General features: G+C 51.5%; 1 protein-coding gene across 6 annotated transcripts in view; it reads left to right on the plus strand.

Moving 5' to 3' along the window:
* The window catches only part of FLI1 (Fli-1 proto-oncogene, ETS transcription factor), a 122623-nt gene that overhangs the window by 79957 nt on the left and 28649 nt on the right, over positions 1-14017 (plus strand). For all 6 annotated transcript variants that reach the window (XM_072822678.1, XM_072822680.1, XM_072822681.1 and 3 more), the window contains 3 exons: positions 333-487; positions 4459-4662; positions 13131-13196. In XM_072822678.1, the coding sequence (XP_072678779.1) occupies positions 333-487; positions 4459-4662; positions 13131-13196 (425 nt within the window). The remainder of the gene's footprint in view (positions 1-332; positions 488-4458; positions 4663-13130; positions 13197-14017) is intronic.

The following is a 14017-nucleotide window of genomic DNA, read 5'->3' on the forward strand; positions in this document are numbered from 1 at the left end:
CCGGGGCCCCTGCGGCCTGAGTGCTTGTTGCCTGGCGACCAGGCTAAAAATGTCAGCCGCAGTCAGATTGGGAGGGCTGCGACACCATCCTGGGAAGTCCAGACTGTAGTCTGAGGCCACTGAGGAACTGCCAGAAGTTTCTGAGTGCCGTAATTATAGGATTGGGCTGGGATTTGAAGAAGACTCTGGTGGTGGCGTGGAGGAGAGAAATAAGGCGGCGGCGGCGTTACCCCGAGTGGGGCTGGGAGCCGGCGCCTCGGTCGTCTGCCCACGCTGGGCTGATGGCAGCTGCAGTGATGACTTCCTCTGGGCTTTGTGTCCTCTCGCTCCAGGGAGTCTCCGGTGGACTGCAGTGTTAGCAAATGCAGCAAGCTAGTTGGCGGAAGCGAGTCCAACGCCATGAACTACAACAGCTACATGGACGAGAAGAACGGCCCCCCTCCTCCCAACATGACCACCAACGAGAGGAGGGTCATCGTCCCTGCAGGTACTTGGGGATCCAGGCTGCCGCCTGGCACCTGTGTCCTCACTTTTCCGGGCTAGGAGTCGGAGGGCAGGCTTGTCCCAGGGGGCATCTAGACCTTTACCTGGTACCCTCTTCTCTAGGGGAGTGCTTACTTAGGAAAGCCACATCCCCCACCTTCCTTCCAACCGTCCTGCAAGGTAGCGTCCCCAGTGTCACCAGAACCCTAACGTGCAGGTACCAGAAGTCCACCCTCTAACAGGTCACGACACAGACTCTCCCCCAGGGGCCTGGGACCACAGGATGAGGCCTGCAAAGAGGGCAGAGGCAAGGCTGTCTGAATCCAAAACGAGTCCCAGGAACTCCTGACGGGCCCGCCCTCGCCTTTAAGGAGAAGAGTGGCTACCGAGGTCTGACATGTCCATCAGGCATGCACTTCCTGGCATCTGCAGGGTCCCACCTTTCCAAAATTACAGCCAGCTCTTTCAGTTTCAAAATAGAAAGAACTATATTTAACAAATGGAGCGCCTTAACGTGTGCAGCAAGTTATGTCATTATGTAAAAATAGTCTATTTTTCCTAGGTATTGGTGCTGTTGGTTACAGAAAATAAAATCATTGTGTTCAAGCCTTCAGTCCACTGGCTGGATGCTCCGCCTCGGCTCAGCAGGCTCAGCAGCCTGGGCAGAAAGGGGGCTTGAAAACTGCAACGTGTGGAGTTGGTGGAGGGAGCGAGAACGTCCAAATCTGAAAGTGAATTACAGGGCAGGGATCAAAACTAATCTTACCAAAATACCATGACCAAAAAGGCAAAAGCCCTTCCCCTTGGAAAAGTGTAAATGCCGTTGCGTCCGAGGGCAAAGGATTAGACAACGCAAAGGAATTTATTTGTTGGTCTAGAAGGCATGGTTTTGCAATGAGGCTCTCCTTCCGACGCCTTGTGTATTTATGTTCCACGGGAGGCTGGGCCTCGCCATCTCCGAGGGCTGCAGCCGCGTCCCTGCGTTCTGGGCCAAATTCAAGATGGCGGTGGGGGTGCCAGGTGTGGAGCCAGTGAGGAGGGGAAGCTGGGCTCCTGGGAACTTCTCTGTGCCCTGTAGGACTTGAAAAGAATGTGGAGTTTCCTTCTTCCAGGAGCGCATGACTTCACAGTGGAAAAAGGAGAATAGCTCCCATTCCCTGAGCGCACCCTCTGGATGTCAGGCGCCATGTGCGCTCTCTACGTTACATTACTTATGTCATTTAGCGTTTGATCTCCTCCCTCCCTCAGGACAGCAGGGAGCCTTAGCTCAGGTGCATTTTTAGGGTCCAAGAAAACCAGAAAACTGTGTTTCTTCCTTCTTGTCAGAGAAGCAGACGATGAAACAGTAGTAAAGCTGACACGGTGGGAACCTCCTTGTTCTCCCCTGAGCAAAGCCAAGGCTCACCAGGCCTTCACCCATCTGGCCCCAGATGGCCCTGCTTGGCCGAACAGTGGCCAGCTTGGGAGGCAGTCATGAGCACTCAAGATTTAAGGGATCAGAGATTCTCTCTGAACCAGATGTCGATAACCATCTAATTTCCGTAGTCACTCTGGGGAGGTGAGAGGGGGCAGACATGGCCAGACTGCTCGGTTGACCCTTCAACCCTGAATCGGCGTTGAAATACTTTCAAAAGGAATATCAAAATGTCAGTCCTCAGTGGACCAAGGTAACCATGGCAGTAATCCCGATAATAGCGTAGATTCATATCAAAGGGTTTTTAAAGCATTTCTTATAAGGAGTTCACTAGCTATGGATTTACTTCATTCTCCTACCTGTGGTGAGATCTTTAAACATTATCCTCGGACATTTTGGCTTCCTCCAGGCCAGCCTCCTTGGACGTGAGGGGAAGTCTCATTTGGGCGAGTCCGCAAATCAAGGCAGTAAAACATTTGTCGAACAACTGATTGAGTTTATGGTGGGATTTTAAGACAAGTATAAACGAGGGCCCTGGTTAATCACCAGTTTCAGGTTCAGATGGGAAGAAATGAGGACTAAATCATCCAGGAAATACATTTGGAAGAGTTTAGCATGATCCAGAGTGGAAGATTTACAATTCATTGTGCTGTAAAGGAAGAGAAAGAATATTGTGATAGAGCCCAAAGCAAGAGAGGAAATAATAAAACAAATTAAATATATGGTGTAAAATTGAATTCGAGGCCTCACATACTAAAAGTGAGGAATTAGGAAAAGCAAAGGAGATCAGACGACATAAAACGCTCTGTAACCCAGGCCCCACCTGTGCCATTCTTCTTTAGAATTCCAAAATGGTGCAAACTATTTCCATTTACCAATGGTCCGTGCCTCATTGTTTCTGGAAGAATAAAAGAAAAAAAAAACTAACCAAGAAATTTATCTGAGAGAGAGAGAGAGAGAGAGATGCATATAGACGTTAGGAGGAGCTCTGCTGTTGGGCGTAATAGCAGAGCAAGTCACAGGTGAGTTAAGGCAGGATCCTGAAAAGGTGAGAGGAGGGGCTTCAGGTCAGGGGGACCCACCCCCTCAACTAAGTGAAGTCCTAGGAAGACTTAAGTTTGAGCTAGGGACTTACCCTTTCAGAACTCCGTTTTCTGTCATGAAGTGAAGGTGAAAGCCATTTCACTGGGTTTTCTAGCTACGTGGAAAATGGGACACGTAGCTGGCACATAGTAGGCACCCCAGATCTGGACCATTAGGAGCAACCGGGTACCGGTTGTTGGCCTGACCTTCGGCAGCAGTTACCTCTTAGAAGGCGAGGGCGAGGAGGCTGAGAAGCAGCACAGATATTCCTACCAAGGAAACATGCTAATCAAGCAGGCCCAGTAGAAGCTGGGGGTTGACGGACAACAACGTACAATGTCAAGTCTCCTCCCCTCTCCCGGGAAGCCTCCCAGGACTCTCCAAGTTCACACTATTTCCCTCCGCCCCTGATTCCTTCAGCTACCACCACAAAATCTGTTGCTTAATCCTGTGGTTTCCCACCTACATGTTTCACACATGTAGATCTTTCATGTGGCCAAGAGCCATAGTTTTCCTGTAGGGTGGCCATATCTAAGGTGTTCGTTGGATTTGCTAATAATTGGTTGCCAAGGAGAGAGATGGCTTCCAGCCTGTGATACGTGATGAGATACAAGTGCTCTACCTGCTGTGGAATTTGCTGGAACTCATCACCAGCACTCAGAGTATTACACACACCCCCTCTCCCCCCCACAACCCCCCTCCCCGGCTGAAAAGTTGCTATGAGGGTCCGGGCTGGCGATGACCTCAATCATTCCATTATTTATGTTCACTCAAAGGCCTGAAAGGTTTTCTCCCTCCAATACTGTTTTTTTTTTTTCTTTTTCATCTTTGGGGACTTAAATATCATAAAAATGTTTTGGGGATGACCTGGTAGAAATTTCAGAGCAGCTGTCTCCACAAGGAGAAAACCCAGGTTGGATTTATGTCCGAGGCTAACGCCACTGGGTTTTCCAACCGTACAGACGGAAGAGCGTGCACATGTGTCGTCTCGTGTCACCATCCCAGAGAGCCCCGTTCCTCCATGAAATCCTTCATGTTAAAAAAAAAAAAAGAAAGAAATCCTTCATGTTCCGAAGATACAGATGGTTTCCCTTTCCAGAAACTTTGGTCCCCGGGCCCGTGGCACTGTGTATACTTTCATTTTGATGCCACCCTTTCTCAGGCAAAGGTTTTAATTGCCCTCCAAAAACTTTAAAGGGAACATCCTGTCAGGATGCCTAGGGAGACATCTAAGAGCCTCCCCAGAGCGCTAAGTGGTTTCGGCAGGGCCAGATGTGGAGGAGCCAGATGGGAGCTCTAGGAGGACCATCTGGGAGGGAACCCACTTTCCCACCAGGGGACAGAGGGAGGGAGGGAGCCAGAGAGGGGTGCGGGGCAGGAGGAGGGGTGGGGACAGAGAGGGTCTCCCTGGCCCTCCTGAAGTGGGGGGGCCCTCCCCGGCCAGCCGAGCCCAGGCTAACAGGTCCTCTCCTCTGCAGACCCCACGCTGTGGACTCAGGAGCACGTGCGGCAGTGGCTGGAGTGGGCCATCAAGGAGTACGGCCTGATGGAGATCGACACGTCCTTTTTCCAAAACATGGATGGCAAAGAACTGTGCAAAATGAACAAGGAGGACTTCCTCCGAGCCACCTCCCTCTACAACACCGAAGTGCTGCTGTCACATCTCAGTTATCTCAGGGAAAGTAAGTGTCCTGTCTGGGTCTGGGCCAGGGCGCCCCGCTGCCCCCCCCCACTACCCCACCCCCCGGGGGTGGGCGAAGACTCTATGAAGCCACCCCAAATGAAGACTGATTTCTCAAGGAGCCAATCCAGGAAGAGGAACCTGGTTCTCCCCACCCCCCCACCCCCTGACCCTACCTCCTACCCCACCCCGCCTCCACCCCCTGCGGTCACGTTGGCTGGGTAGATGCTGCAAGAGCCCCACGTCAGGGCCCGTGAGGTTGCCAAGGTCACCTTGGCTCCAACAGACCCCGAAAGGGGGCTGACCCAGTCCCGTAGTGTCAAAGGAAGCACTGTGAGCAAGGAGCGGTGACCCAGTGGGGTCTGCCAGAAAGTAGTCACACTGTTTCCATGAGAACCCCTTTCCAGAAAGTGCCTTGCCCTGTAATTATAAATAGTTGGATACCCTGGCCGGTATTCTCCTGTGCCATGATTTCAGGCTCCTCCAGTAAACTCTAGATCCATGGATTTAGGATATAAGATTGTGAAAATTGACACATTCACTTCCTCTTATCCTTGGGGTCACTCTGGCACACCCGAACCCCACCTTTGCTGGCTGCCAGCCGCACACCCTTGGGAGCCAAACATGGAGAGCAGCAGATGCTCCAGGTGTGCGAGGGCGTCTTGAGCTCTGTCTTCTGGCACAACGACGAGGAACAGAGCTTTGGAAAGGGAGATTTTATGAGCGAACGTATGTGTATCCGACATGAGAGCGCTCAGGCTGCAAGCTCCCGTCGATTTCATATGAATTTCATTTGATACTAAACATACGCGGAGATAGGAACAGAATGTGTTCAGGCATGCAAGAAGCTCAGCCCTGACGCTTCAGCAGAAATCCAGGCCCGGTGGTCCTGCGGGGACCCCAAGTATTGAAGGATTTGTCTGTGGCCAGAAAAGATGGTACTGTGATCGGAGTCGAAGCAACAGGGAAGCAGATGTGGGCTCTTCCTACAAGGGAGTTTTCTGCAGTCAGCCCTGAGCTGGGGGAGACCAGCGACCCCGACCTGCGGAGTGTCTGCTGTCCATAGTTGAGGCTGCCTGGCGGCCTGGCGTCTTGCAGGAGTTAGGCTTTGGAATGAAGGAGCTTGATGATTTTTAAAAAATATTTTATTTATTCATTCATGAGAGACACAGAGAGAGAGGCAGAGACACAGGCAGAGGGAGAAGCAGGCTCCATGCAGGGAGCCCGATGTGGGACTCGATCCCAGGACTCCAGGATCATGCCCTGAGCCAAAGGCAGACGCTCAACCGCTGAGCCACCCGGGCGTCCCAGCTTGATGATTTTAAAGCCCCTTCCAAATTGAGGTCTTTGGATGCTACCTATGGGCTTCTTTTCCTGGTCTCCTGGGCTCTGGGTCGGTGAGTTCTTCATTTGCTCCCCATCGCCCAGTGGGTCTTCAAACTCAACCTCTGTGTAACCTTCCGTCTCCTTCTACAACAGTGCACGACCTGGGAGCAACACTCACTGGCTGTAACATTTAAAAATTTTCAAAATGCCTTTTGGAAGTTTCCACTGGTGCCTCCGGGCTCTCTGGTCATCTCTCCGAGGCGTCTGGTAACCAGCGAGAGTGTGGATGATGCAGTATATGTTAACACCAGAGCAGTTACCTCATGTCTGAGTCTTGCTGCAACATGAGGTCAGCCCAAGAAACAACAAGTTCAGAAAAGGGGGTGATTCTCTACCCGATTTTTCCTGAGCTCCGGAGAATTAACATTTTCTAATGATCTGTAGTTCTCAGCGTTTAACGGTTTATGGATTTTTTTTTTTTTTAAGTTTCTTTGCACAGAGTCCTCCAGCGATGCTTGCCAGGCAGGGCAGGGGGTGGGAGTGAGAAGCAGAGACCGGCCTAGCAGGAATGCCAGTGGAGCCTACCTTTCTGCTCCTTCAGGCATCATATGGTGGAGGTCCAGAAGTCATTGGCACCTTTACTTCCTTTGTGGGGGAAGAGGGGCACAGCAGTAACATGGACAGCGTTTCCGAACTCTTTCCAATAATTTGGGGTTCCATGGCAGATACCTTTGTTGGGGAAATGGTCAAGCACATTCTGACTTGATGTTGGGGGGGTGGTAGCCCATTCATGCTATGTGACTCCCCAGGCCTGCTTTCTGGCAGGTCCATAAACAACCCAGGTCCCACTAAGATTTCCTGCCATAAAAGAACCCAAGCCACAGACCCTGAAGCAAGACTATCTGTCACCTGCCCCAAAGGCCTAGTCATTTGACATGGTGGGTCCTGGTAACCACGACGGATGAGCACAGGTAACCAAGGAGCAAAGGACTGAGCAGGTCATGAGACAGCGAAGGCCAGAGTGTTGGTATTTTGGGAGTACAGGTAGCAGGGCAAGAAAAAGTGTGCATGACTCCCTTCTTTCTTTCCTTTTTTTAAAAGAGTTTATTCATTCATGAGAGACACACAGAGAGAGAGAGAGAGAGAGAGAGAGGCAGAGACCCAGGCAGAGGGAGAAGCCGGCTCTCGCAGGGAGCCCAATGTGGGACTTGATCCCAGGACCCTGGGATCACACCCTGGGCTCAAGGAAGGCGCTAAACCGCTGAGCGCTGAGCCGTCCAGGGATCCCTCACTTCTTTCTTTTAAAGGATATTTGTAGATATCAAGGAAGATGCCCCCCAGGGCATGAAGCTTCCAGAAAGGAGCTTCATAATAGAGCAAATTTCCAGAGTGGAAAGGAGATGGAACAAATATTTGTTCCATCTGCATATTTGTTAGGATGTCGAGTGAAACAGCTAAATATAAAGCACTGGGTGCATTGATATAAAAACCATGCTTACCTGCAGAAGCAAAAATTAAAATACTATACAAAGGTTCAAAAAAACTTGCCCCAACATAGTATTGTAATCGTCTAAGGGCCTTTTGAGGAATCTAGACTTAAAATGATCCACTTTCATGGGAAAAAAAAAAAATTGGTTCATGCTTCTTTTCAACTGGTGTCTAGCTTCAGACGGTGGCCTCTGGGACCCTCTGTGTTGGGTGGCGGGTGGTCGGCTGAGACCCCTTCCCCGGGGGTCACGTGCCCGGTGACTGTCTGCTCTCAAGATGGCTGGGAACTCCCTGGTGCTGACCAACATGCCTTCAGACGCTTTATTGTTTTTCCAGATTTACTTCCAGCGGATGTTTTGTGCTGAGGCAGGGAGGCCAGGGCTTTGGGGACAGAGGCTGGGGCAGCTAAGTTGAGGCAGGGGAAAGGGGAGCTAATTCCTTGTGCTCTGGCATCTGTCCTTTTGTTGACGAGGGGGTTGGGGTTCAGCCTTGTCCACTTGGGCAAGAGGTGAGAGGGAGGGAGCTGAGCTCCCCGACACGGAGGAGGGCCGTAGGGCTGCAAAGTCAACAGAAGGACATCGGAGGCCCTCTCATTTAGCTGGAAGTCAGAAGATCTCCAGTTAGTCGGGTCACTCCAAAGTATCTGATCTTTCTGGACTTTGGTAGAAAAAAAGAAAACCTTTGTAGGACAGGAAGCTCGGGCGTCAAATTCACACGTTCACAAAAGGTGCTTGAGTACTGATCCTGGTTGTCTGGGAGGCGAGCTATACCTTTACATGTTAGAACACCAGCCTTACATCTTAAGGTGTTATTCCCCAGGGTGGAGAAGACGTAGCAATGCCCTGAGCGCCTCGAGGCCCTGTCTGATGGCCTGACATGTTGGGGTATCTCTGGCCTGACATGTTGGGGTATCTCTGGCCTGCCTGGAGGCGCGTGCTCTCCATACCTGGCTCCTGAGCTGTCCCAGATGGAGCGGGCGGGCGGGGAGGAGGGCACGGCCTCTGTAACTTCGCCCTCACCGGAAAGGGGAGGAGGATGGTGAGGACGGCCTTGGGGGAGGATGCTCATGGTAAGTGGGACCCCAGGGCTCAGGGGTGCAGCTCCCCAGGTGCCATTGGCTGTACATGGACAGGACGCCCCCTTGTGGACGTCACCTGGGCCACTCTGCGTAATGCCCATTTTAAAGCCAAAGCAACTGAGGTCTGGAGGCTTCGGGAACGGGTTCAGAGGCGGACAGCGGAGGGGGAGGCTGGTAGCGGAGGCCCAGGCCTGCCAGGCCCCGGTCCGCAGCCCGTGCTCTCTCCTTCAGAACGAGCCCCGCTCCCTGGGGCTCCCGTGCGGAGGGCCAGGCCCCTCTCCCCACTGCATTTTCTGTTTTCCTTTGCACCAAGAGATAAATGCTTTCCGAAACTTCCCCGTGGCCTCCTGGAACGAGGCAGATTAAAGCCAAACCTATCACCACACTCACCCTGTCCCCCTCTCTTCCCGGCGCCACCCCACACCCCGGCCGCCCGCGGCCCCGCCAGTATCTGCGCCAGGCACACCCCGCCTGGCAGGGGCTGAGGGAAATGAGATTGAGCCACCCCTGGGCTCGGTGGGGACCTCCCCGCCGGCCTCAGAGGAAGTGACAGCCGCCCGGCTGGCAGTACAGACTCGGAGCCGCTGGGGGGAGTTTGGGGTTTCTGGGAGCCCAGGAGGTCCTGGGCTTGGGGTGGCCAGAGGCAGGGGGAGGAAAAGGAGTCCCTTTTCATTCGACAAAAAGTCTGTCGTGCCCTGTGTGTGTTTCTGAGTCTGACCGTGAGAAATGACAGAGAAACCGTGTTTTTGCATCACAGTGGCACAGGACAAAGAAATAAAGTGTGTGACAGGGAGACTGCAGGAAAGGTATCTATCTTGATTCCCATTTTTAATTTAAGCTTAATGGAAAACACATTCTGCGTCCTGTGGCCTCCCCCCCGCCCAGCCTCAGATGCCTGGGCAAAGGTGATGGGTCCCGGCAATTAAGCTGGTGAAGTATTATCCCTTCCAGGCCGGGGTCTGACCAGCAAGAGAGAACAGGGTTCAGACACAACAAAAGGCCAGATTTCCCCTGGACCCCGCAGTCAGCCAAGCCTGTTGGGAGGACATGGGGCCTTCCTTCCCTGCCCCCTCCTCCCACCTGCCGGGCACTTCAGCCCAGAGAAAGGGGACCCACAACCGCAGGCTGCGAGGCAGGAGACAAAGGCCTTGGCACCGGCCCCCAGACCCTTGTCTCCCCCGCTCCAGGTGTCTCAGATGAGGAGCAGGTTGGGTTGGGGGACACGGAGCTGAAGAAAGCCCCATTGTTGGGGCCCTACCTCACACCTGCAAAGCTTCACTCTATTCATTTCCATCTTCTTTCACATCCCTCGTACGATATCCTGTGACGGATGGGCTCAGAGACGGAAAATGATTTTTTTCTTCCCTCGTGCTTTCATTTGGGGGCGGGGGCACCGCATTCTCAGCAGCGCCACGGTGTGCTTCTCGGGGGCCCCGAACTGGCGGATGTACATATATGCCTGCACACGTGCCTTAAGCACAGTAAATAAGCAAGTAAATACACATTTTAATGGAAGGATACAGAATCAAGCAAAACCACGAATGCACGACTCCAGGAATTATCTACAAAGGGAATCGGCTCGCTTATATAAGCACCTGCAGCTCAAGGTCAAGGGGGAGACCAGAAGCCCCCTCGAACCCTTTCCCTGTCGCCTCCCCTTCATCCTCCTCAAAGGTAACCACCATCCCGATTCCCAACACCATACATGAGTTTTGTCTGTGTCTCAGATTTAGCCCGAAAGGCTGCGGCGTCTGCCGGCCTGAACACAGGTTCCGTACACAGGATGGGACTCCAGCCTCCCGGGCTTTCTGGCTGTGTGACCCTGAGCCAATCCCTTGACTTCTCTGAAGCCTGATGTTCTCATCTATCAAAGGAGAAGCACGGATACTGGCTCATGCGAGGATGGAGCGAGGGACTAGACGTGAAGGGCCTGGGGCCTACTGCAGGCAGAGTGTGGGCTTCCCTCCTGCCATCACGGCCTGGTCGCGGGGACGGGACGGGGTCCGGGAAGATTAGGAGCTCACATCAGCCCCACACAGGGGCCTGAAAGCAGGAGAAAAAAAATCCAGAGCAGGAGGCCAGGCCCCAGGAAGGACCTCCTTGGTATCAGAACAAACTCCCATAAGAAGAGCGTGTGCGGTGCCATCCTCTGCAGCCTGAAGAACTTGTCACATGAAAGTTGGGACAGGAGAAGGGGATATCGGTCCCTGGGGAGGGAGGCCAGATGCCCCCGAGCCAGCCCCTCCTTCCAGGACTGAAACTTGAACCGGGAACGGTCTTCGGGGCAAAATCCTTTTCCTAGGTTACCATGAAATATGTATTTCATGCAAGCTTTGCAGGGGTCAAACGACCCTTTCTCTTGGCTTTCTGGGAGTTTCCTGTGGAATTCATATGTGCCCAGAGAAGAACTTTCAGCAAGGGGAAAATTTAATAAATGTGGTTTATCTAAGCTTCGTGCTCTCAGCTAAATCTGCACTAATGACTCAAGCAGTTTGCTCCTCTGAGACCATCATTTTTCTTTATTTGCTCCAGCCGTGAGGTTTCAGCCTGAGGGAGGGAATGTCGGGGACAGAGAGGCAGACATTCTTGGTCTTACTCCTGAGACTTTTTTTTTTTTTCTATTCCCTTGGAACGTTTGGTTCCATTTCTTAACCTCCTTTCAGTCATGGAGGATTATTTCTTATTGCAGCAGAACCCATTCATAACTCCAGGTCCAGAGGACAAGGTGAGCCACTCAGCAGGCTCTTTTACAAAGGGTTTAATGTCTGTCATTGTGGTGTCTGTGGGAGAAGGGAGTAAAAATAATAATGATAACAGCTCAACACTCACTAGCAACCCGGGATCTTTTGTGAGCACTTGACGCGTAGTATTTTATTCAATCCTCGCAACACCCGTGTTAAGTAGATGTTATTATTAGCCTCTTTTTATATATAGAAGGAGCCTGTGGCTTAGCGAGACGAGGTAAACTGAGGAAAGTCACAAAGCTGGTAAGTGGGAAGAGGCCAGTCTAACCGCCAATTCTCGTTTGCAAAATGACTCTATTGAAATGAGGTTATCCCAGCCTCACCTGGTCCTTGATACTGTTGAGAGCAGACTAACCAACCAGATGCATCTGGTTCTCGGGCTGCGACATGCATGTGACTGTCTCATTTCTCAAATGGTGTGTGCACCCATCCACGCTTTGGTGTGCTGGGCTCTCAACACCGCCTTTCCCCCTCCTCTTCTTTGTTTGGAGCTGTTTCAGGCCTAGCTGGCCTGAAGTCATAGGTGCTGGGCAGCTGGGTGATTCTTACAAAATTCTCTCCCTCATCGTCTGGCCTGGAAGGGCACACATTTTCTCCGAGGCACACAACCAAACGCCCACAGCTGGGTGAGGCAGCAGCTCCACTCCGGTATCCCTGCCACGACTGGAGGCTAAAAATAGGAGCGTCTGACAGCCCGTCCCCGGTCCTCAGCCCTGGCACCCAAGTCCGCCACCCGTCTGCACAGAGAAGGGAAACTTTTCAAAGGCTTCCCTAGCCTTGAACCCCCAGGGCGGGCTTATGTTGTCCTCTGTGAAAGCGTATCCCAGACTCTCAAGGAGAATTGCAAAGCTGCCTACATTTTACAAAATAAAACTCCTGGATTCTTTTGAAACTAAGGGACAAGCTTCGTTTGAGGGGAAAGGGGGAATTTTTACATGCAACAGAAAAAAAAAAAAAACTATCATCCCTGAAAATTCCTAGACTAGAGCCTGGTATGAGAAGTCACACATTCAGGTTTAATTTTAAGAGATTGTCTAGCAGCGCTCTGCGGTGACAGAAAATTCAGTGTACCGTGCCTCACGGTCAGGTGTATGGTCTTAGTTGCAAAGGAAGACAAGAGTCACGACTGGAACTCCTGTCACCTCCACCCCTCCCCTCCACTGACAATGAGGAACATCCAAGCATCTTACCCACCAGCAAAAGGACAGGTCCATAAATCCACAGGATATCCTAGCAGGCAGGAGTCGTGCTGCTTCTCCTCCGGGGTGTGGCAAGACTGCAGACTGCAGACTGCAGGCCAAATCTGGCCCAAATCTGGCCAACTCTGGCCCATGGGCAAAACAAAACAAAAACAAAAAAGAATGTGCAACAGAGACTGTATTTAACCCACAAAGCCTAAAATATTTACTATCTGGTCTTTATAGGAAAAGCTTGCCAACTCCTGCCGTAGTTTAACTCCTTCCTTTTTCTGCTGAAGAAACCCAAATCTAGACTTAACCCCTGAACACATGGGGCCATTCCCAGTCCTGTGCTCCTGCCGTGACATGGCGTGGACACCCAAGAACTTCAGAGTCATAAACGTGCCAGCTGGGGAGGGCTGTGCGTGTCCCACCCACCCACAAGCATTCTGTCCTAACCTGCTCTGATGGGAACTCCAGGAATCAAATACATTCCCCCCAAGACGGGTGCCATTAACTCTCCATTTCTCTCAAGGAGCCAATGGCCCTCTGCTCTACCCCCATCTCTTCCCTCCCCATTCCCGTCTCATCCCATCTTCTACTCTCGATCTCAGAGGAACACCTTATTAAAACCTGCTTCTGCTTTGCCTTCCAGGTTCACTGTTGGCCTATAACACAACCTCCCACACAGACCAATCCTCACGACTGAGCGTCAAAGAAGGTGAGTTCCTTCTCTCATGCATTTTCTTCTGTACCAGGCTTGGCACCCTTCCGTGCAAATCTGTGCACCATGAACCTTAAAAATAAAACGTGGTTGTTTTACCAGCAAAAATGGGTTTATTTGAGAAGAGCAGAGAATAACAATGCGGGATAAACAAGTGATGGCAAAACCATAGGTCAGGCCAGCAAACAAAGGAGAGGGACATTATTTTGTGGAGAAGCTGGAGGAAGTTGGGAGGAGTCATGTTGAATGGAAGTCCATTAGAGAAAGTTAAGAGGTCAGGGTGATGACTGTCTCATCGGCTGAGGCACAGGGGTAGCAGATCTCTTATAAGAGATGCAGTGTACGTCCTTCCCTGTTGGGGCCTGTAATGGATGATTCTTTCCTGTTGGAGACTGTTCTGCTGTGGTAGGTAGTGGACACATCTGTTGAAGTCTGTAAATGACAGTTCTTCTTGCAACTGACATCTTGAGAGACACTAGCCTGCCCTCTGGGTTCCCTCTCTGGCCTCCTAACTCACTGAGGTTTCCCTTTGTTCATTTTCAAGCGCCAAATCTCTTGTTTTTTTTTCTAGCACACAAGGCAAGAAGCCAAAGCTTATCCCACTTGCACTAGCAGCAAACATAGAGCAAGGTTCTTAAAGATCTTGTAATAATATCAAAGATGGGACTTGAAGTAGGTACACCATGGAATAAATGGGGTTGCTCTCCGAGCCTTTCGAAGCTGGAAGTCAGGGCTTTCCTCTGCTGAAGATAATAAAATTTTTAAGGATTTTTAAAGGATTCTTGCAATGCCACATTTTAAGCGCTTTTTTTGCCCCC

This window comes from Canis lupus, chromosome 3 (genome assembly GCF_048164855.1).
Source record: "Canis lupus baileyi chromosome 3, mCanLup2.hap1, whole genome shotgun sequence".
In the NCBI taxonomy this organism is placed as follows: Eukaryota; Metazoa; Chordata; class Mammalia; order Carnivora; family Canidae; genus Canis; species Canis lupus.